Here is a 27,436-nt window from a genome sequence, read left to right as displayed (position 1 = left end):
GACCAGCTGGGCCTCCACCTTTCTATCCCACAATCCCTCGCTCCGCTCCGCTCTGCAGCTTGCTTCTTCCCTGCAGGATGAACTCTGTGCTCTTTAACTTTCACTCTCTCCCACAAACATCTGCCTGTTGCATAATGACGTCCAGGCAGCCGGCCTACACCGCTGCACGTTGGTATGCGCGGCATCCCAGAGCACAAAACCCCAGTGAGAAGATCCCTCTTTCTTTCCTTCTTTCTCCGTGTCGCCCTCCTTGTGCGACAATGGGCCGCGTTGTGCGTCAATGGGCCGATGCTGCTGCCTGATAAGTGTGGTGAGACTTAATGCGTCAGGCCCACGCAGCGAAAACATCAAAAACTCAGATGTACACTGCAAAAACTCAAAATCTTTCCAAGAATATTTGTCTTATTTCTTGTCAAAATGTCTCAATTTTAGTCAAAACTAAACTCTTTCCACTTCAAATAAGACTCATCACCTAAAAATCAACTTGTTTATAGACAGTTTTTACTTGTTTCAAACTAATTTTCAATTGAAATAAGTAGAAAAATCTGCCAGTGAAAGCAAGTTTTTTGTGCTTGTAATAAGAAAGAAAAACTTGCTCCACTGTCAGATTTTAAGTGGAAAATTTGCTTGAAAAAAGTAAAAAGTGAATAAAAACAAGCTACTTTTTAAATGTGATGAGTCTTATTTTTAGTAGAATTAGATTTATTTTGACTAGAAATGACATTTTGACTAGAAATAAGACAAATATTCTTGGTTAGATTTTGAGTTTTTGCAGTGTAAGAGTGGTGAGACCCACGCAGCGAAAACATCAAAAACTCAGATGTAAATGTGAAACATTCATTATACATTCGCTCCACACACACACACAGACACACACAGACACACAGGTTCCTCCCAGTGTTTAGTAGCCATGCAGATACACTCTGACAAACGAGCTCTCTGATGACACATCAATAGGAGGAAGGTTAATGGGATTTCATTTGCAGTCGGTTCATTGAAATGCTGCAGCTCCTGGTGGGAGCAGATAACTGTTGGAGCTGCAGCGATCTGCATGGCTACATAAACACCACTCGGGGTAAGTGACTAAACTATTTTCCCACCATTGTCTGTGACCCGACCCCCTTGAACATATGTTCTGGTCTTCAGTGGATAATAGAAACCATTAGAGCGGCTTGTTTCGAGGTCGGGGGATTTCTGAGTGCACCTTCTGGAGAACCTCGCCCAGTGACATCAGCAGGGGAAATAAGTTTTTCGGAGAAATTGCGTCTTCAGCTCAGTTCGCTGCTCGTAACCCTGGCCTCATTTTTCTCCCCCCAACTTTTGTTTGCTGTCAGTTTTTTTCTGGTCTTGTTCTCTGCAGCTCAGGTTTATTTGTGCAGTTCAAAGACGAGAGACTCTGCACGGTGATTAAATATTAAAACAAAAAAGCTAAACATACGGCAACAACAGAGTGAAGGGAAGCAGCAGAGATGAGCCGAGCCGACGCGGTAGATCAGGCCGCGAGGCAAAGGGGATGATGAAGACGTTGTGTAGGAACAGTGATTATTAGGTAGAAGAAAAATGAAAAGGTCCTCAGGTCGCTTTTAACACGGCGTCGCTCTCAGATCTGGAATCTAATCATTCCTGAGAGCTGAGGCAGATGTGGAGGTGAAGCACTTAACAGCTCTGAGTAACTCTGCCTCCTCTCAGCCAGCGATCCTGCTGTTGTTGAACCACTGTGTGTGTCTCTGTGTGTGTGTGTATGTGTGTGTGTGTGTAGATATAGGTGGAGCTCCTAATGAGGCAGCAGCAGCACTGTCAGTAAGAGCCTTGGCTGGGACGGACGGGGGCCCCGGTCCCCAGGATCCCCACCCTGATGCAGCTGTTCTCTGCTGCAGTGCTGCTCTGCAAACTAAGACTAATGGAGCTCACACACACCCAGAGGAGACCAGGGAAAACACACCGAGCCAAAACAAGTCCATGTTCACGCACTGCAAAAACTCAAAATCTTTCCAAGAATATTTGTGTTATTTCATGTCAAAATGTCTCATTTCTAGTCAAAACTAATCTCTTTACACTTAGAATAAGACTCATCACCTAAAAATGTACTTGTTTTTAGACAGTTTTCACTTGTTTCAAACTAATTTTCAATTGAAATAAGTAGAAAAATCTGCCAGTGAAAGCAAGTTTTTTGTGCTTGTAATAAGAAAGAAAAACTTGCTCCACTGTCAGATTTTTCTACTTATTCCAAGTCTGCTTGAAAGAAGTAAAAAGTGTCTAAAAACAAGCTGCTTTTTAATGTGATGAGTCTTGTTTTAAGTAGAATTAGATTTGTTTTGACTAGAAATTACATTTTGACTAGAAATAAGACAAATATTCTTGGAAAGATTTTGAGTTTTTGCAGTGCACACACACACACACAAGATTTAGAAGACACATTTAGGGCTGCAAGTATGATAAAATAGATTAAAAATCGATTATGAAAGGCGTTGGCAACAAATTCCATTATTGATTTGTGACTTGCGATTAATGCGTCGCTCACTGTGTTGAGGAGAAAAGATGGTTTAAAGAGAAACAACAACATGCAAGTGGTCTCTTTTCCTCGGTTGTGTATTTGTTTTTTCAACGAAGCCGGTGAGAAATCAATCCATGGAGCGGTGGATAAGGTTATTTATCATCTACCATGTTACCATGTGTATATCTGTGTAGTCTTGTCTGTCATCAACAAGAGATTACGGGTGTGGGTTTCTACATGACTCCGCCCCCTTTAGGAGACCAGCAGACCGTGACTCCGCCCCCTTTAGGAGACCAGCAGACCGTGACTCCGCCCCCTTTAGGAGACCAACAGACCGTGACTCCGCCCCCTTTAGGAGACCAGCAGACCGTGACTCTGCCCCCTCCCCCTTTAGGAGACCAGCAGACTGTGACTCCGCCCCCTTTAGGAGACCAGCAGCAGCAGCAGGTCTTGAGTCTATTGACTCCAATGGGAAAAGTGAACGTGAGCTCAGATTATGGTTGATTCCTTCTCTCCAGAGTCACTGATGTAAATATTGGACTCATTTTACACAAGACACATCTCTTCTGAACATGTTGACAAATGAGGAGAAAGTGAACTTTGTTCCAGACCTGTCTCTGGTCTCAACAACCATCAACTATTGTTCATGAACGCCCGCGCTAATCAATTTTAGTAATGTTAAATATGACTGCTAGCTGTGAACATATTAAATGTTATCGTAAGAAAATAAAAACAGCTCACTTTCCTCTAGCGTTAGGAGACAGGAAGTGAAGCTGTAACATTTCATATCATTGGTGCAGCTTGTAATGAGCCATCTCCATATTAGTAGAGGGCAGTGATGTAACCTGACGGATTCAAACCGATGTAAAACATCACAGAGGAGCAGAGTGGTGTAGAGCTCCGGTATTTTGAAACATGACCGAGGTGTAGAAAACACTTCGACCGAAATCTACAGAAGTGTTTCACTCTGCCCAACGCTAGAGAGTGTGTGAGTGCAATCTTTACAGAAGTGATATGGGATGGCACAATGTGTGAGTGTGAGAGTGTGTGCGTCATAGCTCCATGCCAGATCACTTTCACTTAGTTTTCAGCGTAATGTTGAGACAAATCCTGTCAACAGTTAGTTTTGTTTCGTTAAAGCATCAATGACATCAATATTTAGTTGTTTTTTTTCCTTTAATTATCATTAATAATAATAATTTATTACTTAAACTTTAACAGCAGCCTGTTATTTGTGCACTTCTCTGCACTGTCAATTGAAAATATTCTGTTTTTTAATGAAGAGATGAAATAAATGATGCTTCTTTTTTATTCGATTCATTAAATAATCGACTGATTGATTGATTATTAAACTAATGGTCAGTTGCAGCCCTACAAACATTAGATACTGTACACTTTCAGATCTGTTATGAAACAACAACAACAACACGACAGCAGCAGCTCGGCTCGGTTCAGCTTGTCGATCAGGACCGGGACACGCCAGAGTGAAAGAGGATGATGGGAATTCCATTTGGCTCTGAGCGATTTAGCTGCTGTGCGTCTCGCTAAAGGACTTCCTGGCTACTATAGCGGCTAAGCTGGATGCATTCTTCAGAGAGAGAGAGACGCTCAGCGGCTCACGGGGCTTAGAGAGAGGACGCCTCAGACTCTGACTCAGACTCTGACTCTGTCAAATGGAAATTGAGTTAGTGTATTGGCTGTAAAGAGATCCCAGAAGCCAGCGGGGGGGAGTGGGGGGTCTGGGTGTGTTCAGTGTGAAGAGGAGACACGTGAGATAAAAACAGCAGCAAAAACACACAACCTCAGCTGTAAAATGTAAATATGAAGCTCATAAACTCATATTTTATTCATGTTTTTATATATCAGATGTTGAAACTGAGACATTTAGATTTTGATGGCAGCAGCACATCTGTTCATCAGACCTGAGCAGGATTTTAAAACGGTAAAAAGTCTCAATTTCAACATCTGATCCGTTGTTTATATTCTGTTGTGAATAAAATATGAGTTTATGAGCTTTTCTGTTTGTATTTACAACACAGCAGCGTCTCAACCTGGCTGTTTTCTCCCAGCATGCATCCTGCTGCTGCTGCTGCTCCTCTCGTTCCTCCAGCGTTATGAATGTGAGAGGTGAACATGGTGCAGGACTTGAGTTCTCGTCTACAGCAGAGATTGTACTTTTTACGCAGACTAAGAGTACAGTATATGGGGTAGACAAAAGTATCATGTTTTTATTTTACCATAGTGGGGCGGATTAGCTCAATATTTTACACCAATCGTTCACTTTGTGATAAAAGCATGAAATTTGGTAGATGTGTTGGTGAATATGTTTCAGACAAATCTGGATATTGGGCCACCTCAAAAGCGCCCCCTAGTGGCCGTGGCAGCCATTTGTTATGCGAATAAATGAAAGATGAATAAAAACTGCCCTTTTAATAATACCAACTGGTGATGTATTGTATATTGTTGGAAAGCCTGATTAGTCACCTTTACAACGAGGTACAGCTTGTAAGGATCGTGCATTCATGGAATGAGCAACGGGGCTAAACGTGTGGGTAGCGCCCCCCAAAAATGTGCATCCCCTGTGGGGCAGATTAGCTCAATAATCGACGAATTGATTTATACAAAAACACTACTGGAGAGTTCATTTTTCTCTGATAAAGAATGGTTTTACCATCTCAGCGACCTTTCCATTTGATTCCTGGTGTCATAATTATTGGAAAAAGTGTGTTAATTTGTCTTTGTATGATGTCTGGTTGAGGAGGTATGAAAATTGGCATTTTTTTGGCCATTCGTGCGGACATAAATTCAAAATGGCCGGCAAAAAACCCCCCTGGAACATCAGTTGACCCGGGCAACAAGCAAAAATCTTAAGTAGACACCTTAAGGGTCCTTAAAAAGCAAAAATGTTTGAAACATATCCAGCAACACATCTACCAAATGTTGTGCTTCTACCACAAAATAAACAATTCTTGTGATTTATTGAGCTAATCCGCCCCATAGGGGATGCACATTTTTGGGGTGCGCTACCCACACGTTTATCCCCGTTGCTCATTCCATGAATGCACGATCCTTACAAGCTGTACCTCGTTGTAAAGGTGACTAATCAGGCTTTCCAACAATATACAATACATCACCAGTTGGTATTATTAAAAGGGCAGTTTTTATTCATCATTCATTTATTCGCATAACAAATAGCTGCCACAGCCACTAGGGGGCGCTTTTGAGGTGGCCCAATATCCAGATTTGTTTGAAACATATTCACCAACACATCCACCAAATTTCATGCTTTTATCACAAAGTGAACGATTGTTTAGCTAATCCGCCACACTACCAGGCAGTGCTAGAGAGTTTAAAATTTTCAAATTTCTTAACAATACTGCTTGAGTTTGTGCAATAACTCTTATAGTGCTCTTACTATGGTGAATTTATGAGGTGTATGTATGTGCTATGCTGTGGGATATGTGCAATATGGGTTACACTGCAAAAACTCAAAATCTTTCCAAGAATATTTGTCTTCTTTCTTGTCAAAATGTCTCATTTCTAGTCAAAACTAATCTCTTTCCGCTTAAAATAAGACTCATCACCTAAAAATCAACTTGTTTTCTGATCATTTTCACTTGTTTCAAACAAATTTTCAATTGAAATAAGTAGAAAAATCTGCCAGTGAAAGCAAGTTTTTTGTGCTTGTAATAAGGAAGAAAAATTTGCTCCACTATCAGATTTTTCTACTTATTTCAAGTGAAAATCTGCTTGAAAGAAGTAAAAAAGTGTCTAAAAACAAGCTGCTTTTTTAATGTGATGAGTCTTATTTTAAGTAGAATCAGATTTGTTTTGACTAGAAATGACATTTTGACTAGAAATAAGACAAATATTCTTGGTAAGATTTTGCATTTTTGCAGTGCGATATGTGCAATGCTGTTATGTCTTGTGTTTGCTGGGTTGGTTTGGCTGAGGTGTATTGTGTTTTTTGTCATTGTGGCCATCAAGGCATTTATATGGTGCAGCTACAGAATCCAAGACAAATTTCCCTGAACGGGACAATAAAGTTTATCGTATCGTATCGTATCGTATCGTATGGTTCAGGAGGCGGGGGCTGCTGCTGCTGCATGCCGCTGTTCTCACCGGGCCGGGGTCGGGGGGTCGGGTCGTATGTGGAGGAGCGGCTGGATGATGATAATAATGGTCCCAGTGTGTGTGGACTAACTGGTCCTAACTGGTACCATGCTGCCGCCCGGCCGCCCGGCTCGCACACACACAATGACGGCTATTCTGTCTCTGGGATGGAGAGAGCGTGAGTGGGTGTAAAGGATTGGAATGACCAGTCTGGGGAAGAAGGAGACGGACGGACGGACGGGGACACAAAGACGTGTCTGTCTGGTCTGCTGCTTCTACACCCAGAATCCAACTGTCACCGTGGGAGACAGAGAAGGAAAAGAAAGAAAGAGAGAAAGAAAGAGGAGAGGAGAGGGAGCGAGGGAGCTGCTGTCCGTCCCGTTTCATTTGGCTGAGCGAGGACAGGACAGGACGGTCGGTAGAGATGCTTCAGGGAGTCGGAGGACAGTCGGACAGGTCGGCGTCTGGACTCGGTCCTCTGAGCCCGTGGACCATGGACGTCGTCCGCTCGTGGTGCGTTCAGGTGTCTCGGTGTAGAAGAGGAGGAGGAGGCAGCTGGAGACAGAGGACACTTAGGAACCTGGATGTGGTGCGTTCAAGTTCCCATCATGACGTTTACTACACTGCAAAAACCCAAAATCACTTGTCAATTTTCTTGTCAAAATGTCTCATTTCTAGTCAAAACTAATCTCTTTCCACTTAAAATAAGACTCATCACCTAAAAATGAACTTGTTTTCTGATCATTTTCACTTGAAATAAGTAGAAAAATCTGCCAGTGAAAGCAAGTTTTTTATGCTCTTGTAATAAGGAAGAAAAACTTACCGCACTATCAGATTTTTCTACTTATTTTAAGTTAAATATCCTTGAAAGAAGTAAAACGTGTCTAAAAACAAGCTGCTTTTTATGTGATGAGTCTTATTTTGAGTAGAATGGGATTAGTTTTGACTAGAAATGACATTTTGACGAGAAATAAGACAAATATTCTTGGTAAGATTTTGAATTTTTTGCAGTGTACATACGTTATTATCACTGAGGACATCGTGTGTCTAGTCTTAGTGGTTTTACTCTTCAGTGGCTGAGAATTGATGGAGTTCTCCTATAAGAGCATGAGTGGTACAGGGTGTAACAGTACAGTGGGTTCGATCCCCGGCTCCTCTGGTCTGTGTGTGGACGTGTCCTTGGCTCCTCCATCAGCGTATGGATGGATGTTAAATGTTAAATGTTCTGAGAGCTCGAGTCGTCAATATGTCAGGAAAACAAACCTCCAGACGTTGAACATGTGAACTAACAGATGTTTAAAGTTTCTGTCTTTGAGGAAACTGGATAAATGATTCATTCATGATTAATGGAGAAAGGCAACTGGGATTTAATCAGCATCGCTTCTTCTCACTGCTGTTTGAATTGTTGTATGACCAATGACATGTTTGTCTTCAATCGTCAACTTTTGTTCTACAACTCGCAAAACACATTCCACATCCAAACTTTTCTCTTATTTAGCTTTTTTTCTTTCTATTTGCTCTCATTCAGATTTCAGTGACTCTTTTGCTTCCGTCATGTTTTCTAATCAGAATCAACATTATCTTTATTGTCATTGTACAAGTTACATTGAAATGCATTGGGGGGAAATGAACTGGACATATAAATGCTAAGGATATAGCTCCAGTAAACAGTTATGTTATGTTATGTTATGTTATAGACACTACTGCTCTATTAACAGCACTTTAATCTGTATCATTGCACTACTGTACCCTAACTCCATGCAGTTTATATGTATGTTTTTGTTTTCTTATTTATTACACTGCATATTATGCACTCTGGTCAGATGCAAATTGCATTTTGTTGCCTTGTTTTTAACATGTGCAATGATCAATCAATCAATCATGTTATGTTAAACTATATTACAGACTCAGGTCCAGTTTAACAGATATAAGATCGAATAGACTAAACATGAAGTCAGTGTTGGATTATTGTGAAAGGTTTGAAACGTCTTCATGGTGAAACATCATGGTGACACGTTTTTAAGAGTCTGTAACCAGAGTTTCATGTCGTACAGAGCTGACCTGAGATCAGTGAGCTGTTCAGAAAAGCTTTAATGTGGATGTCATCTTCATCATCATCACCATGTCCTCTCCTCCTCCTCCTCCTCCTCCAGTCCAGCTGCTGAAGGCCTCAGACCTGGGCCGCCACAGCCTCCTCTACCTGAAGGAGATCGGACATGGCTGGTTCGGGAAGGTGAGGCTCCGTCTCTTCATCACCACCTTTAACTTTATAACGCTGTGATCCCAGAGCTGGGTTTAAAAACGAGCCGACACGCCACGTTACCTGTAAAGTCTGAGTGTGTGTGTGTCTGTGTGTGTGTGTGTGTGTGTGTGTGTGTGTGTGTGTGTGTGTGTGTGTGTGTGTGTGTGTGTGTGTGTGTGAGCCTTTGATGTCAGCTCGTCCCAGGTGTGATTTCCTCGGCTCATTTTACGCTGCTGAAATGTTCAAAGTAACAGAGCTGAGCTGCTGCAGGCTGAGCCTCGACTACTACCACTACATGTTGTTCTCTCTCTCTCTCTTTCCCCCTCTCTTCTCCTTCTTTTCTCTCCCTTCACTCATCAACATCCATCTATCCGTTCATCCTTTCCATCCTGGGTATGTCCATCTTCATCCTCCCTCTGTGTCTCCCTTCCCTCCACCTCTGTAATGTCTATCTATCTATCTATCTATCTATCTATCTATCTATCTATCTATCTATCTATCTATCTATCTATCTATCTATCTATCTATCTATCTATCTATCTATCTATCTATCTATCTATCTATCCATCCATCTATCCATCTATCCATCCATCCATCATTCTATCTATCTATCTATCTATCTATCTATCTATCTATCTATCTATCTATCTATCTATCTATCTATCTATCTATCTATCTATCTATCTATCTATCTATCTATCTATCTATCTGTCTATCTATCTATCTGTCTATCTGTCTATCTGTCTATCCATCCATCCATCCGTCCCTCAGGTTCTGCTGGGGGAGGTGAACGCAGGTTCGAGTCCCACCCAGGTGGTGGTGAAGGAGCTGAAGTCCAGCGCCGGCGTCCAGGACCAGATGCACTTCCTGGAGGAAGCTCAGCCGTTCCGGTAAAACCTCCTCCTCCTCCTCCTCCTCTTCCTCCTCCTCCTCCTCCTCTTCCTCCTCCAGCTCAGACATGTAGCCGATGGTGAAGCTGTATTTTACTATTCTCCTCCTCTGCACACAGAGAGTTTCCTGGATGTATCTAATGGTTTCTTAGAGCTTTAACCTTGATGCAAACTTAAAGCAGAAGTAAGCAGAATATTTGTGTTACAGTAATATAAGTCTTAAATAGTTCTATCTTCCGACAGCAATCACTTCTATAGAGTGTTTGGTCTGAAACACGGGTCTGTCAGTCACTCTGCTCTGCTCTGAGCCCAGGAGAAAACTTTCCTTGTATCCTACAACCTTTATCCAATGAGGAGAGAGAACGGCATAAAGGGGCAGTCCTCTCTGTGTGTGCAGCCAAGGGATGCGCCTGAATCATAGACTGTAAAAAGAATGGACGTAGCATCCGTGACGTCAGCCATTGGTTTTGAGGAGTCTGTTTTGTGCCGCTACTACGGGGGTTTGAACTGCGCCATGTTGGATTCTACTTGCCATATTTGGAGCGGTGTGGCCGTTAGCCAGCCGAGAACCCGCCCACTGGCCTTGAAGCAGCGGTCTCCGGACCTGTCACTCAGCGGTTCTGCGCCCTAATTGGCCAGAACTTTAAACCTAATAACAGTAAAACGGTAGAGTTTTAAAAAATCCCCCCCCCCTCAGAGTGTGTGCGGGGGTAGAAACTATCGGTTGAGACCAAAAAAATAAAATGTACCAGGCTGTAAATATGTTTTTTTAAGCTGTAAAGTCGGCGTTTTTAACATGGGGGTCTATGGAGAATGCTCCCTTCTGGAGCCAGCCCCCAGCGACAGCCGAGGGGATTGCAGTTTTTTGAACGCGGAAGTGAGCTTCACTTCTCAGACCAACAACTGCCGCCTTGGCGTGAATGTGGTGGCCAAAACCACCGGATCACTTACTTCTGCTTTAACTGTAGAAAAAAAAGAAGAAAAAAAAAGCTCTGGTTGAGAAAATGTTCCTGTTGCCGGGTGAAGGAGGAGCTCTGCAGGAAGAATGAGATAGAGAAAGAGAAACAGATACAGATACAGAAACAGAAACAGAAACCAGTCGTTGTGTGTTTGAATGTTTTTTCATCTTCATGACACAAACAGTCACAGTGTGAATCACCGTGACGACGCTGAGCTGTAGATTTACTGTAATGTTCTTTATTATAATAATGAGACGGAAGAAACAGAGCTGCTTTGTTTGCTGCTCTAATCTCTTGGTCTCTGACTCCTCCTCTCCCTCCTCTTCTTCTTCCTCCTTCTCTTCCTTTTCTTCCTCCTCCTCTTCCTCTTCCTCCTCTTCCTCCTCCTCCTCCTCTCCTCCTCCTCCTCCTCAGGGCTCTCCAGCACCCGGCTCTGCTGCAGTGTTTGGCCCAGTGCACCGAGGTCACTCCCTACCTGCTGGTGATGGAGTTCTGTCCTCTGGTGAGTGTGTGTGTGTGAGAGAGAGAGAGAGAGGTAAAAACACATCAAACTGCAGCTCTGAGTAAAATAATAGACAGAAATCAAAGTTTATTTTACGTAAACAGTATTAAATGCAGCGTATTTAAAGGACTAATCTGTCTAATCTCTTGACCTTGGCTGCGTTTTCTCCTCCAACAGAAAACCTTTGTGTTTTATCTGTAGCTTCCTTTAATTATCATAATTATTTTTTTGGCGATAAACCGTCGTTGGCAGCTGCTGTAATTATTTGGCAGCCGAGCCCTGAGTCACACACACACACACACACACACACACACTAAATCCTGTTTTACTTGACACCGTTCACACACTGCAGCAACAGAATCCACAATCAGCTCTGCAGGATTGATTAGTTCAGTAGATTTAACACCGACACTTGGTGGTGATATTGAAAGTAATCAAAGAAACTCAGACTGACTGGATTTCTGCCACTGCACAGCCGTCGACTTATTACTCACTGCTCAGAGTCAAGTCAAGTGGAAGTTTGTTAGTGAAATATAGTGATACAACTCGGTAACACTTTACTTGAATAGGTATTGATAAGATTGACATAACAGCTGTCATAAACATCAATGAATCCTTATGACAGCTGTGGTTAAGTGTCATTCAGTAAGTTATGTCACTTTTGATGTAAAGTTGACATTGTTTGAGATGTTCCTTGTTATGAGAACTTGACATCATTTTTAAAGTTTGTCCATTAGGTCTGCTATGACAGTTTAAATTGTCTTTATGTCAAGTTGTCAGAACAAAAACATCTCAAACAATGTCAACTTTGCATCAAAAGTGACATAACTTACTGAATGACACTTAACGACAGCTGTCAGAAGTATTCGTTGATGGTTATGACAGTGTTATGTCATGGTTATGACAGTGTTATGTCAATCTTATGAATACCTATTCAAGTAAAGTGTTACCTAAAACTCAATGTAAGATTATTATAAAGCTGTCACTGGTTAAAGCATCAACCTCATTATTTAATGTGACTGTAAACAACGAGACGAAGGAAGACAGAGAGGAAATATTCACTGATACAACACTGTTTTACACCATTGAACATGTGTGTGTGTATCTCTGTGCAAAGACAACACTGCCCCCCAGTGGTGAGCGGTTGTAACACACCGCCTGTGTGTGTTGTTTCCTTTCCTCCGTGCTGCGTTCAGGGGGATGTGAAGGGTTACCTCCGGAGCTGCAGGACCGCCGAGGCCGCGACCCCGGAGCCGCTGATCCTGCAGCGCATGGCCTGCGACGTGGCCTCAGGACTGCTGCACCTGCACAAGCACAACTTCACACACAGGTAGGTACACAAACACACTCAGCTGCTGTATCAGTTATAAATACTGTACAGGGTATCCACAGGGTCTTGAATAGTATTAAAAGGTGATGAATCAATTTTGGGAAAATCCAGTACATGAAAAAGAAAAGAAGACTGTTGTTTTTGTTTCTTGAGAGTGGAGCAATGTTTTTTTTTTTTTTTGATAAACTTTGCCTTTGATTTATTACCCCAGCCTATTTAGAATTCTGTTGTATCATAGTCGTCTATAGTCTTTATCACAAACTAAAACTGTTAAAGCAGAAGTAAGCGATCCGGTGGTTTTGGCTAACTTCCTGTCAGCCGATGGAGTTAGCAGTCCCCGCCCTCGTCCCTACGTCACCACATTCACGCGCATCCCTTGGCTGCACACACAGAGAGGACTGCCCCTTTATGCCGTTCTCTCTCCTCATTGGATAAAGGTTGTAGGATACAAGGAAAGTTTTCTCCTCGGCTTACAGCAGAGCAGAGTGACTGACAGACCCGTGTTTCAGACCAAACACTCTATAGAAGTGATTGCTGTCGGAAGATAGAACTATTTAAGACTTATATTAACACAAATATTCCACTTACTTCTGCTTTAAGTTAAAAGTGTCACTGATGTAAATGGTTACAGCTTGGTTACAGTGTCGGTGAGGTATTGAAAAATATTGAAACGGTCTTGAAAAAGTCTTAAAAAGGTATTTATTAACTTCAAGATTCCTGTACAGTATATACCCTGAAATATATAGAAAACATGTCGACACCATCATGATCTGTAAACTGGGAGCTTCCTGGAACAATATCCTGGTGCTGCCTGAGTGCAGCTTAGAGACTCCAGCATCAGTGATTTTGTTGCAGGCGGCGACCCCTCGTCTCCAGAGACACTCGGAGCTGCTTCCAGTCTGCAGCAGCTCCGTCCTCTTCCTCTTCCTCCACCTCCAGAGAGACAGAGAGACAGAGAGACAGAGAGACAGAGAGGATGTTGATGTGGACAGAGCCGCCCGGGAACATGAATTACATCACATCTCTCCCCGTCAGTCGCTGTTTGTGGATGCAGCAGCTCTAAATATTTTCCGGCTTTGTGTTAACTTGACGTCCGAGTGTGTTTACTATGTTTATAAATAATGTGGAGACTAACCAGCTGTTTACTCCCCCTCCCTCTCCAGTGACCTGGCCTTGAGGAACTGCCTGTTGACTGCTGATGTCTCGGTGAAGATCGGAGACTACGGTCTGTCCCACAACAAATACAAGGTATATATAATTTAATTTATTCAATTTGCGACCTTTACAGATTATTTCTGCTCTTCACCCTCATTTAACTTCTTACAAAACATGATGAACAACTCAGTAAATAAACCAGTCTGGATTTTGGAGGATTCACTTGAATTACATAGTTAGTGTGAGTTAGCGCTGGTTCATCAGTTTTCCTTCCTGTCAGGTAGTAAGCTGCAGATTTGAACTCTTAAACATGCAGGATTTCAATGTTTTCTTCTACCTTTAACATTTCTACTGCTGTTTACCTTTAAAAGGCATTCATCTCATACTACAAGTTATATATACTGTATGTTTCAGCTTTAGCATTAGCCTATTTCAACATTTTTTCAGCAATTTCTTCAGCTCATTCAGCATTGCTTCAGCAATAGCGTTCAGCTGCTTTCAGCATTCACACGCATTTTCTGCTGGAATGCTTTCTTTTTCTAGTTTTTTTTTTTTCTAAGTATATTTTTTCGGCTTTTTTGACTTTATTTGATAGCTCATAGTGAGACAGACAGGAAAGGGGGAGGCAGAGAGAGGGGGAGTGACATACAGGAAAGGTCTGCCCGACGCGGGATTCAAACCGGGGACGCCTGCGTTGAGGACTGTAGCCTCTAGATGGGGCGGCCACTTTAACCACTGCGCCACGCACCGCCCCCTTTCTTTTTCTAGTTGAATGTTAAAATGCCTCAGTGACACGTTTCACCCTGTGCCTCCCGTCAGGACGATTACTACGTGACAGCAGATCAGATGTTCGTGCCGCTGCGCTGGATCGCTCCAGAGCTGGTGGACGAGGTGCATGGAAACCTGCTGGTGGCCGACCAGACCCAGCAGAGCAACATCTGGTAGGATCACACACACACACACACACACAGACAGATGCATGCACATCTGGGTGGCTATTTGAAACAGTAGCTAACAACATAGTGTCAAACAGGTTCAGGATGCTCTTTGCACCTTTAATAATCTCCTGCCTCTTGAGAAACAACAAACTATAACTCGGGCATAAGAACCATTAAATCATCATTTATCTGTAATAATTTGTGCTTTTAAGGTCACAACCAAAAGGCTGACGCTGGTTCCCTGGGAAACACACACAGGGGAAAACTGCCAAACTCTAAATGAGCAGAAAATGAAAATATGCCAAAGACAAATTGGCCTTTTTTATCCCCCTTGAGGAGCTGTTTTTAACTCTAACGTTTATTTTCTGTTGAGTTCTTGATACTAAAATTACAAGCGAGGACGAGGGCGGACCAGCAGAGAGTTGAATGTGTGTGAGGTCAGAGAAAAGTTTCTGCACATGAAGGAGGCAACAGCACTAATGCACTTTTAAAGGTACATTGTGTAGGAATTCCTCCCATCGTAGCGTTGCGGTTGTATATTGCAAGCAACTCAATGGTATTTTTCATGCTGCATTCACGTGAAATTGGGCAGACGGCAGACGGACGACAGCTGCTGCACGTAACGGCATAAACAAGTGATGCAATGTCGTAGTTTTACCAGCTTTCTCTGGACTTCTGTGACTAAAATGACATCTGGTTCGTTAGTGACGGCCGTCTGCCCGACTGCAGGTGAATGCAGCATCAGTGCAACTGAACGTAAAAACATGGCGACACCACATGGCAGCCAGCACCGAGTTTACCCGCTCCATGTAGATATGAATGATATGAACGGCTAATTCAGAGCTGAAAGGAACACTTCACTTTGTTGATGGGGGGGATTACTGATTAATGAAAAACAGACTTTTGATACGAAATAATCGATTTTATTAGATAACAGGAGAAGTTACACAATGTACCTTTAATGACTGAAACTCTGGTGATAGATGGATGGATGGATGGATGGATGGATGGATGGATGGATGGATGGATGGATGGATGGATGGATGGATGGATGGATGGATGGATGGATGGATGGATAGATAGATAGATAGATAGATAGATAGATAGATAGATAGATAGATAGATCGATAGATAGATAGATAGATAGATAGATAGATAGATAGATAGATAGATAGATAGATAGATAGATAGATAGATAGATAGATACTTTATTAATACCAGTAAAGAAATTAAGGTGTTTCTCGCTCATCCAGACAATTAAAACAGTTAAAACGCAACTGACTGTTGGTGTTTGTCTCTGTGTGTGTGTGTGTGTGTGTGTGTGTGTGTGTGTGTGTGTGTGTGTGTGTCAGGTCTCTGGGCGTGACCATCTGGGAGCTGTTTGAGTTGGGGAACCAGCCCTACAGACACTACTCGGACCGACAGGTGCTCACCTACGCCGTGAGGGAGCAGCAGCTGCGACTTCCCAAACCGCTGCTCAAAGTGCCGCTGGCCGAGCGCTGGTAAGACACACACACACATCAACACACATAAACACACACACACACACACATTAAGAGGCATCTTTAAATTGCTTAACTGTCCCCGAGGAAAAAGGACGAACACAACAAAACAAGAAAATTCAGAACAACACAATTAAATCCCTTCGAGCACCAGTGGATTCTCATTTCCTTTTCTGCATTAGTCTAATTATTATGTTGATGCTGCTGGAGAAGTTTTCCTCTTATTACAACTTAACCCTCCTGAGGAAGGAAGGTCGAAGGGAAGGAAGGAAGGAAGGAAGGAAGGAAGGAAGGAAGGAAGGAAGGAAGGAAGGAAGGAAGGAAGGAAGGAAGGGAAAGAAGGGAGGAAAGAAGGAAGGGAAAAATGAAGGAAAGATAGATGGAGGGAGGGAACAGATTGGGTCAAATAGGAAGGAAGAAGTAAGGATGAAGGGAACGAAGGAAGGAAGGGAGGAAAGGGGAAGGGAAAAGGGAAGGAAGGAAAGAAAGATGGAGGGAGGGAACAGATAAGGTCAAAGAAGGAATGATGGATGAAGGGAAAGAAGGGAGGAAGGAAGGATGGAAAGAAGGAAGGGAAAAGGATTGTGGAAAGAAGGAAGAGAGAAAGGAGGGAAAGAGGGAAGGATGGAGGAAGGGAACAGATTGGGTCAACTGGGTCAAAAGGAAGGAAGAAATAAGTACGAAGGGAAAGAAGGAAGGAAGGAAGGAAGGAAGGAAGGGGAAAAGGATTGTGGAAAGAAGGAAGGGAAAAGGAAGTAAAGAAAGATGGAGGAAGGGAACAGATCAGGTCGGTTGGGTCAAAAAGGAAAGAAGAAAGGGAGGGAAGGAAGGAAGGAAAGGGGAAGGGGAAAACGAAGGAAAGAAAGATGGAGGGAGGGAACAGATTAGGTCAAAGAAGGAAGCAGAAGGATGGATGAAAGGGAAAGAAGGGAGGAAGGAAGGATGGAAAGAAGGAAGGGAGAAAGGTGGGAAAAAAGATAGAGGGAGGGAACAGATTGGGTCAACTGGGTCAAAAGGAAGGAAGAAATAAAGAAGGAAGGAAGGAAGGAAAGGGGAAGGGAAAAAGGAAGGAAAGAACGATGGAGGGAGGGAACAGATCAGGTCAAAGAAGGAAGCAGAAGGGCGGAAGGAAGGACGGAAAGAAGGAAGAAAAAAAGGAGGGAAAGAGGGAAGGATGGAGGAAGGGAACAGACTGGGTCAATTTGACCCAGAAGGACGTACAAGAGGGTTTTAAACCAATGAATTTCCTTTCCCATTATTCCGTATCTCCGACCGTCTGTGTCTCTGCTGGCCTCCTCAGGTTCGAGGTGATGCAGTTCTGCTGGCTGCAGCCGGAGCAGCGGCCCAACGCGGAGGAAGTCCACCTGCTGCTCAGCTACCTGGTTGCCAAGGGCGCCAGCGAGGCCGAGGACGACTTCGAGCGCCGCTGGAACTCCATGCGTCCCAACGCCGGCGGCTTCACCAACGGCCACGGCCACCATCACCACCGCGACGCCGCCTCGTTGCTGTCACGAGACCCTCACCACCACCACCACCACCACCACCATCACCACGCCTCCTCCTCCTCCTCCTCCTCCACCACCGCCGTCGCCTCCTCCTCTTTTCCTCTCCTGGAGCAGTTCTCTGCTGCCGGCGGCGGCGTCGACGGCTACCACTCCGAGTCCGGCGACGACATCCTGACCGTCACCGAGACCAGCCACGGCCTCAACTTCGAGTACAAGTGGGAGCAGGTGTAGTGTATTGTATTGTATTATTCACCTGAACTCTTTTTGTTTTATAATATCTTGAATTGTTTTATGTACAGGAAGAAGAACAGTGTACAAAAAAATGCCGAATCCTGGAGTATCTCTGGTGCCAATGTGAGATCTCATCTCTCTCTACTGGCCCAAAGCCCTGACCTTATACTTTTGGGCTACACTGCAAAAGCTCAAAATCTTTCCGAGAATATCTGTCCTATTTCTAGTCAAAATAAATCTAATTCTACTTAAAATAAGACTCATCACATTAAAAAAGTAGCTTGTTTTTAGACACTTTTTACTTTTTTCAAGCAAATTTTCCACTTCAAAAATCTGATAGTGGAGCAAGTTTTTCTTTCTTATTACAAGCACAAAAAACTTGCTTTCACTGGCAGATTTTTCTACTTATTTCAATTGAAAATTAGTTTGAAACAAGTGAAAATGATCTAAAAACAAGTGAATTTTTAGGTGATGAGTCTTATTTCAAGTGGGAAGAGATTAGTTTTGACTAACATTGAGACATTTTGACAAGAAATAAGACAAATATTCTTGGAAAGATTTTGAATTTTTGCAAACTTGATCCACTCTCAGATAGATTTTTCTACTTATTTCAAGTGAAAATATACTTGAAAGAAGTAAAAAGTGTCTAAAAACAAGCTACTTTTTAATATGAAGAGTCTTATTTTAAGTATCATGAGATTTGTTTTGACTAGAAATGATATTTTAACTAGAAATAAGACAAATATTCTTGGTAAGATTTTGAGTTTTTTGCAGTGTAGCCCAAAAGTATAAGGTCAGAGCTTTGGGCCAGTAGAGAGAGATCTCACATTGGCACCAGAGATACTCCAATCTTTTTGAATGCAAGTGAAGACGTGTCGGCGGTGATCCCTTCTTTTCATCAACACGTCATCAATATACCCCACAGGCCAGAGCGCAGGACTCGTCCGTCAACAACCATCGCTGTCAGGAGGCGTTTTACCCCCCGGGGGGCATTGTGGGGGGCTGTCCTCTGGAGAGCCTCGACCACGCCGTTTCTCCGTCCTACTACCAGCCCAAACTCCAGCTCCACCACGCCCCCGGCGTCCTGCCCGTCCTCAGCGCCCACAGCCCGTCGGTCGGCAGCGAGTACTACATCCGCATCGAGGAGCCGGTGGACTGTAACATCATGGATCAGGACTACACCATGTGCTCCTACAGCCCCGACTACCCGGGAAGCAGCGGCAGCTTCCTCACCGGGAGCGCCGACTCGGGAGAGTGCATGGCCTGCCCGTCGCAGGCCAAGACCATCATCGGCCCGTACTGGTCGGCCGACATCCACAAGGTGAGTTAGTTAGTTTAGTTTATTTGAAATGGGACAATGCACATAAACATTGTATAAAAAGAGCCCGTATCGCCCGTAATTAGCTTAGCTCAAACACTGGAAGTGTATGGGTAGTGTTAGCCTGCCTCCTACCCGAGCTGAAACCAGCAGTCAGAAGCTGATTTCATTTTAGCTCTAAACTCTATATCACTTTATCGACATTTCAAACATGTTTAGGCGAGAAAGTAGCTGTTTAGATCAGCAGTGTGTCGTTAATTTGTCTAAATACCAGCTGTTTACAATTTTGTTCGGACGAATTCGGCGCTACTCAAGCTAGCCGTTGTGACCAACGCACTTCTGGTTACTTTCACAAAATAAAACACCCGTTGCCCTTTACATACAGAAAACCATGATGATAGAATTTGTGCTTTTACTTTGAAATAGGAAGCTAACCTACCCTCGATGTAGCTAGCTTGAACCAAAATAAAGCATCTTTGCTTGAACCCTCCGTTTTGACCGATCTGGTCCCGTTACCGGCATTTGACCGCTCAAGATGCCTTACCGGAGAGTTTTGTCAGCTCTGAGACGAAGATCAGCCCGCCGGTTTCCGTTTAGAGTTGCTGAAGAGTTTCTCTGATGACTTTAGGTGGAGGCAGGCTAACACTACCCATACACTTCCAGTGTTTGAGCTAAGCTAATTACAGGCGATACGGCTCTATCTCCCTTGTTACTGCACGCACAGTCGAAAGGATGGTGTCTATCTGCTTGTCTTGGACACGGGAGCGAGGCAAGACACGAAAAAAAAATGTTAGCGTAAAACTGGATAGTGGAGGATGAGCTGAGCCCTGCATGATCTTGTATACTATTTGACAGATGTTTTATATTTGTGTGTAATCAGGCCGACGTGTACGACTCCAACGACTCGAGCCCGGCCATCTCTCTGACCATGGAGCCTCTGCTGGGCCCGGTGTCGGATGGCAGCCCGCTGCGGCCCTGGGAGTCCAGCCACTACGTGTCCTACAAGGACCGAGACGGAGGCTACTACTACGAGCACTCGCCGCCTCTGGGCATCGACCGCTACCTGATCGGCAGCGAGCGCTCCTCCTCTAGCGGCGGCGACCGCCACCACCACCTCCAGGAGAGCTGGGGGTCCCGGAGCCTCCGTCAGGCGCTGGGCGAGCTGGAGAACCCGCTGGGGGTCTCTCCGTCCGTGCTCAGCCCCCCCTCGCTCCTCCAACAGCAGGTCAGGTCCACTGTTTCAAAAACTTTACCCTCTATGGTACCATGTTGCCACCAGGCAACATACCACTTTTTGGCCTGTCACATCTCCACAATTCATCCCATTTAATGCTGTAATACTTTAAAAAAGAGAAGAGACCTTAGAGAACCAATAACAATGCTTTAATTTATCACATGACTTTCAAGAAGCCATACTGAAACACTTTTTTGCAGACTTTTTCAAAGGAAACAGGTTTGCCATTTTGCTACTTTGTACAAACTTTTCTACTTATTTTTCATTATTGTTCAATTATTTTCCTACGTTATTGTTTTTAAACCGTAACAAATTTGATCTTTGAATATGCACTGCAAAAACTCAAAATCTTACCAAGAATATTTGTCCTATTTCCAGTCAAAAATGTAATTTCTAGTTAAAACAAATTTAATTATACCTAAAATAAGACTCATCACATAAAAAGTAGCTTGTTTTTAGACACATTTTACTTCTTTCAAGCATATTTTCACTTGAAATAAGTAGAAAAATCTGATAGTGGAGCAAGTTTTTCTTTCTTATTGCAAGCACAGAAAACTTGCTTTCACTGGCAGATTTTTCTACTTATTTCAAGTGAAAATTTGTTTGAAACAAGTGAAAACTGTCTAAAAAAAGTTAATTTTTTGGTGATGAGTCTTATTTGAAGTGGAAAGAGATTAGTTTTGACAAGAAATTAGACAAATATTCTTGGAAAGATTTTGACTTTTTGCAGTGTGTTGGGTGAGGGTTTTCATATAAGCCCTCCTGGGTTTCATACCTCCCCTTTGCACATCCCAGTAATGTTGATTGTTCATGTTGTTGTTTTTTTATATGATATTGTTTGTGCTAAATAAATAATATATATATATATTTTTTTTAAAACAGCAGCAGCAGCAGCCGGACTACAGAGACACGTACCTAGACGACACCGTGCAGACGTCCATCATCGGGAAGAACGTGAGCGGCGGCTACTACGACATGATGGGCTCGCTGAGGAAGACGATGCCGAGCCACACGACGCGGCACCACAGCCACTCCGTCAGCATCAACATGGAGACGGAGGGGGCGCTCTTCATCGGACACCGGCGGGACACCGAGTCGGAGGAGGAGGAAGACGAGGAGGACATATTCATCGAGAGGCACAGCTGCAACACGTGGCCATCCAAACACCGCCACAGCAGCAGCAGCGGCCAGCGACGGGCAAGCCACAGCTGCAGGCAGGACTCCTTTTTATTTTTGTGGAATACTTTATTTTGAAGTTTTCAAATATGCACTGCAAAAACTCAAAATCTTTCCAAGAATATTTGTCTTATTTCTTGTCAAAATGTCTCAATTTTAGTCAAAACTAATCTCTTTCCACTTAAAATAAGACTCATCACCCAAAAATTAACTTGTTTTTAGACAGTTTTCAGTTGTTTCAAACACATTTTCACTTGAAATAAGTAGAAAAATCTGCCAGTGAAAGCAAGTTCTTTGTGCTTGTAATAAGAAAGAAAAACTATTAGATTTTTCTACTTATTTCAAGTGAAAATCTGCTTGAAAGAAGTAAAAAGTGTCTAAAAATAAGCTACTTTTTATGTGATGAGTATAATGAGATTTGTTTTGACTAGAAATGAGACAAATATTCTTGGTAAGATATTTGATTTTTTGCAGTGTACAACTTATTCCCATGGCAAAGTAGTATAAATAATACCCAAAGAAACGGCCTATGAAAAACGCAGTTTTTATTTGGACCTAACCAACTCACGTATCCCTCCGCCCAGGGTTAGCGCCCGCCGATCAGCAGTTGGTTAGGTCCAAATAAAAACTGCGTTTTTCCTGCACTTTGAAGGGCTGGAAAAAAAATTATATTATAGTGAACAATGGAACTGTGTATTTTTTTTCAGGTAAAACCTCTTTTAGGCCGTGAAAATAGGCCGTTTCTTTGGGTCCATTCACAACACTGTACTATGTTGTAAATCTCTGGGCAGGGCTATTATGGGCTGGCGTTGCTAACGGGAGGAGTGCAGAGAGTCTTCTACTGCAATTAAAGTACTTAGGGGATATTTGTAGATCATACAACCCCACTTTTAAAAAATGCCTTTAAAATCCCTTTAATTTCAAAGTTTGTTGCATTTGCAGGCAGGACTCCTACGTGGACTTCCACTACACCATGCCCAGCACCGACATCGAGGACTCGTGGCCGGAGGAGCACAGCCTGGCGTTCCGCTCGCTGCCCAAACCCCTCGACTACCTGGAGCCGCAGCCGCCGCCGCTCAAAGACAACAGCGTCTGCCTCGGCCTGAGCAAACACCACCACGCCGTGCTGCCGACCTCTGACCCCTGCAGCGCCTACATCTACCTGTGCCACGAGGCCGACGCTCCGGTGCCGCCGGCGTCGTCGTCGTCCGGAGACTGCTGCCACTCGCACTTCATCGACCCGCTGACCGGCCTGCTGGTCCGGAACAACGGCCACGGCGGCGGCTACGTCGTCAGAGACCAGAGATGGACGGAGTACTCGTCGGCCCCAGTACTTGAGTAAGAGTACAAATACTACTACTGGTCAAAATTTACTCCATTACAAGTAAAATTAGCTCAGTCGACATGTTACTCCAGTAAGAGTAAAAAAGTACTTGCTTTTAAAGGTACTTAAGTATCCAAAAGTACATGCTTTTAAATTTACTTTAAAGGGACAATGAGGAGTTTAGTTAAAGCGAAGTGTGTTCACACTACATTTATGAGCCTCCGCACCGTGAAATTCTTTGACCGGCGCAAGACAGACTCAAGTTTTCATTCATCAAGAATTAAAGTCAGAGGTTGGAAGACGATCACATACCGTCGTAGTTCCCACCATAAACGGAGATTCAGCTGCGTTATTCTCATGACTCGCCACGAAACCGAAAGTAAAGAAACGCTGGTCGACTCGCCCAGCATTTCCACCACCACTAATAATAACAAAATAACCATAGAGACAAAACCATAGATTTATCGAAAATGGGCCCATTAACAAGTGTGGGCTTTGAAAGCAGCTGCACTGATGTGCTGCTTTTAGGGGTTAGGGTTTCCTTCTTTGACAAACACAGCTCGTGTCCAATAGGATTTTAGGAAAAAAAAGAAAAAAAAGAGCAGACCTGAAAGTAACGAGTTCTTTTCAGCCTTCCTAGAAATTCGAGTAAAAAAAAAACTCAAGTAAAAGTAAAAATATTTGTCTTGGAAATGTATTCAAGTAAGAGTAATAAGTACCAAAGAAATCTAATACTCAAGTAAAGTACAAATCTACTTAAGTACAGTACTCCAGTAAATTTACTCTGTTACTGTCCACCTCTGTCAGAGACAAGATCACCACCGACATCCCAACGAGCAACGAGGAGATGATCAACTTGTCCCCGGCGCCGGGAGGTCCCATCGTCCCCAAACGCACCCCGGCGGTGTCGAAGCCCGAGGAGCGCGGCGGCGGCGAGCAGCAGGACGTGGAGCTGACGGCCGACGACTCCCCGTGCGAGGAGAAGACGGATGATCAATCAATCAATCAATATCCTTTATTTAACCAGGTAAAAAAAGATTTAAAACCTCTTTCCTAAGAGTGACCTAGTGGCCAAGACGGCAGCACAGAAGCAAAATAGTTACACAACACACAAGACACAATTGACCCTTTGTCAAGTCCCGCCCTCCACGGTTACTGTTGCTAGGTTAAGCAATGGTCACGGAAGGGTTAACTTAACTCCCATTGGAAACCATTGAAAATTAGGCAGATTTAAATCAGGGTTGCCAACTCTCACGCATCTGGCGTGTGTCACACGCTTTTAGGTCCTGTCTCACGCTCTCACGCCACTCAAACAATTCTCACGCCAAAATCAAGCGATTTGGCAAAAAAAAAAAAAAAAAAAAAAATTAAAGCAAGCTTGGCACTCATCAATAGGCTGTCTGGTTGGTGTGCGCGATGCTTATCCGCGTGTCGATTGGACGGCTGCTCAAGCCTGTGATCACAGCACAGTAGGACGGGGAGTTGTCCACCAACAGCGGCACGGTGCTGAAGCCTGGACCCGACTTGGTCCGAATCCGATGGCCAAAAAAAAGAGGGAGAGAGCGAAGCCCGAGACACAACCTGACCTGACCGAGTTATGTTTTCGGACTGAACGCGGCTCGAACTGACGCCTGCGGTCGGGCTGGTTGGGCCAGTCCGTTGAAAACTATAAAATCAAGATGCAGACTGGGTAGCACAAAAGTACAGCCAGGCAGCTCAGTCCAGAGAGCAGAGGAGAGAGAGACAGCGCAGCAACAGGTGTGTGTGTGTGTGTGTGTGTGTGTGTGTACGTCTGTGTACTTGTGTGCGCAACTGTGCATGCACGTGGGCCATACCTGCAAACTCCGAATGGGTATGTAGAATGTTTATTACAGAAGAGAAACACACATTTCAGGACCTGACTTGTATCATCAGGCTGTAGTAGAAGACTGAAAATCACTGGACATGTCTGTTCTGTCCTTTCATATATTAGGTTACATGCTGCTATTCAGACATGCCGCTATTTCGACATTGACTTCTAATTGTCGGAATAGCGGCATTAACATTATTTTTTAAGCGTCCCACTATTCCGACATTTTTTTTTTCATTGTCGGAGTAGCGGCACTTTACTATTTTTCAAACATTCCGCTTTTCCGACATTGATTGATTACGTTATAGTCAGACGTGTCCTTCTGATTTATTTTTATTTTTTCATCTGAGACACTGTTTCTCATACACAAATATATAGGCCTATTAGAGAAGAAAAAACAAACCCTCCAAGTTTAAAAACACACAGCACACAGCAGCGCACACTGATCTGCAGCTACTGAGACTGTTATTATTCTGTCACCTGAGTTTATCCTGCTGCTTTACATTGTTTTAACATAGGTAAAAGAAGAAAAAAAAGATTGTCTGGAATAAAGGGGCAGATTACATAAGATTATTCTTTTTTCTGCTCCCTTTTGTTGAGATTTGGGAGGTTTTTGCCTGATTTATTGCCCGATGCCATGTATCTCGCTTTCTTTCCCCCTCCCTCCGCCCGTTGTCTTCGTTGTCACTTTGTTGTCGCTCCACAGAGCACATGGCTAATTAATATGCACGTGCTGACCATATGGTTGTGTAGGCATTCCGGGGACGGAGGTGTGTTCACGTGCGCAATTGCTCACCATTCTTGGATCCAGTTATCAAAGTTGAGGTGCAGAGTTGTGCACGCACAGTTTGATAGATCTGAAAAAGGTGTAAATATTTTGGGTGTCTTTTCACCGTAGGCCTAAGCAAAACATTTAGTAGCAGCAGTTTTACACTGCTTACTTACAGTTTTGATAAATGAGGCCCCAGGCCCTGAGCCCAGAGCCCAGACGCTCACAGACGCAGCTCTCCGCTGTCCGTGGTGCTGAAGGTCACAGGTTAACTTGACAAACAAACTGCAGCATAGTTCTGTTTGTTTATCATGTGTGTCAGTTTTGTTTGCGACTTGATAGTTGAGTTGTTGAGATTAAGAACATCACTCCCTCATCAAACCAGTGATAGACATGCTGAAAAGAAAAGAGAGAGAGAGACGCGCCTGGGTATCACAGCTGTGTAAAAAAAAAAAAAAAAAAAAGACGTGTCGGAATAGCGGTATCAAAAAGTGTCGGACTACCGGCATGTCTAGATAGAGGGATGTCGTAATAGCGGGATGTCTGAATAGTGACATGTCGGAGTAGCGGGATGTCTGAATAGCGAGCGGACCCCCATATATTAATAGGCTCAATAGGCTGGTCCAGGCCAAAAGCCAGAGCTCCCCACTAGACCAGTTTCATACACTCCAGCCATACAATGATAGGAACCACAGATCTGCTTTTTTTCCCTCTTATCTGAAGCAAATGTTGTGTTTTCCCTTTATTTTCTTCTCAGAGTACACCAGAATGCTTCAAATACATGTTAAAATCACAATTTTTTCCTGGGGGGATGCCCCCAGACCCCCCTAGAGGGATATACGTATTTTGTCACCTATTACACCTCTAGCCTCCTCAGTTTGCAGGTATAATGTGTGTGTGTGTGTGTGTGTGTGTGAGAGAGAGAGAGAGTGTGTGTGAGTGAGAAAGAGAGAGAGAGAGAGACAGAGAGAAAAACTACAATAAACATAACTATTATTATTATAGACAACCCCCACCCCCCCCCCCCCCCCCCCCTGCCAACAGAATCTCACTCCAGCCCAGGACCAAAAGTTGGCAACCCTGTTTAAATTGCTTGTAAGGAAAATTTGAATTAACTTATATATCAGAAAAATGGTGTCTGTGATAGAAGACAGACGTGGCTAAAGAGAGATTGAATGGGCATTACATGACTCTTCCGAAAAGTGGGCAAAAATCATTGTTTTGGTCACTCGCTAGCTAGCTAACGATGCTAGCTAACGTTAGCTACTAGCTCTGATTTTTCCATGTTAAAAGGGTTTTCTATGGAGTTTTTCCTCAGTCGATGTGAGGGTCTAAGGACAGAGGATGTTGTAATGATGCTATGTAAAGCCCTTTGAGACAAACTGTTTGTGAAAACGGGCTATACAAATAAAATTGCCTTGCCTTGCCTAACGCGTAATCTCCACCGATCTCCTGTTTCTCCCTGTAAAACTTCACAAAGTTCTAAAGACATTAGCAACGGTAACGTTACGTTTGCTAGATAACTTTGAAGGTTAAAGTAATATGTTACAGTATGTATGTTTATTGATGTCTTGGGTTTAGGGAATGGGATAAAAATGACTCCGGGAATACGTTCCGGATATCGTGAGTCGCTATTGCAGATATCCCAGGCACATTTTAACCATATAGAAAAATTATAAACCGAAAAAATTGCTGTCTACCTATCTCATTTCATAGGGTTTCATCCCAGGGAGCATACATCAGTCCGACTGCCCAAAAGTCCGACGGCTCATTTTTCCGACTACCCAATATTCTACAGTGTTAAGGTTAGGTTTAGGGTAAGGTTAAGGGTTAGAGCTACTTAAGTCGGAGAAATGGGAGGTCGGACAGACGTCATGCGCCCTTTCATCCCAGAGTTGTCCAACC

The 27,436-nt window shown here is 43.5% G+C and overlaps 1 protein-coding gene across 1 annotated transcript in view; it reads left to right on the top strand.

The window, feature by feature from the left end:
* aatkb (apoptosis-associated tyrosine kinase b) overlaps window positions 1–27,436 on the top strand; it is an 80,388-nt gene that overhangs the window by 43,606 nt on the left and 9,346 nt on the right. The window contains exons 4-16 of the mRNA XM_085761265.1: window positions 8,761–8,840; window positions 9,621–9,739; window positions 11,113–11,200; window positions 12,397–12,530; window positions 13,694–13,778; window positions 14,505–14,626; window positions 15,976–16,125; window positions 17,426–17,855; window positions 18,787–19,182; window positions 20,060–20,404; window positions 21,296–21,627; window positions 22,532–22,927; window positions 23,721–23,940. Coding sequence (XP_085617391.1) covers window positions 8,761–8,840; window positions 9,621–9,739; window positions 11,113–11,200; window positions 12,397–12,530; window positions 13,694–13,778; window positions 14,505–14,626; window positions 15,976–16,125; window positions 17,426–17,855; window positions 18,787–19,182; window positions 20,060–20,404; window positions 21,296–21,627; window positions 22,532–22,927; window positions 23,721–23,940 — 2,897 coding nt within the window. The remainder of the gene's footprint in view (window positions 1–8,760; window positions 8,841–9,620; window positions 9,740–11,112; window positions 11,201–12,396; window positions 12,531–13,693; window positions 13,779–14,504; window positions 14,627–15,975; window positions 16,126–17,425; window positions 17,856–18,786; window positions 19,183–20,059; window positions 20,405–21,295; window positions 21,628–22,531; window positions 22,928–23,720; window positions 23,941–27,436) is intronic.

The sequence above is a fragment of the Trachurus japonicus genome, chromosome 19 (assembly GCF_045865225.1).
Source record: "Trachurus japonicus isolate A0001 chromosome 19, Traja_1.0".
Taxonomy (NCBI): Eukaryota; Metazoa; Chordata; class Actinopteri; order Carangiformes; family Carangidae; genus Trachurus; species Trachurus japonicus.
This window is presented reverse-complemented; position numbering and strand designations above follow the sequence as displayed.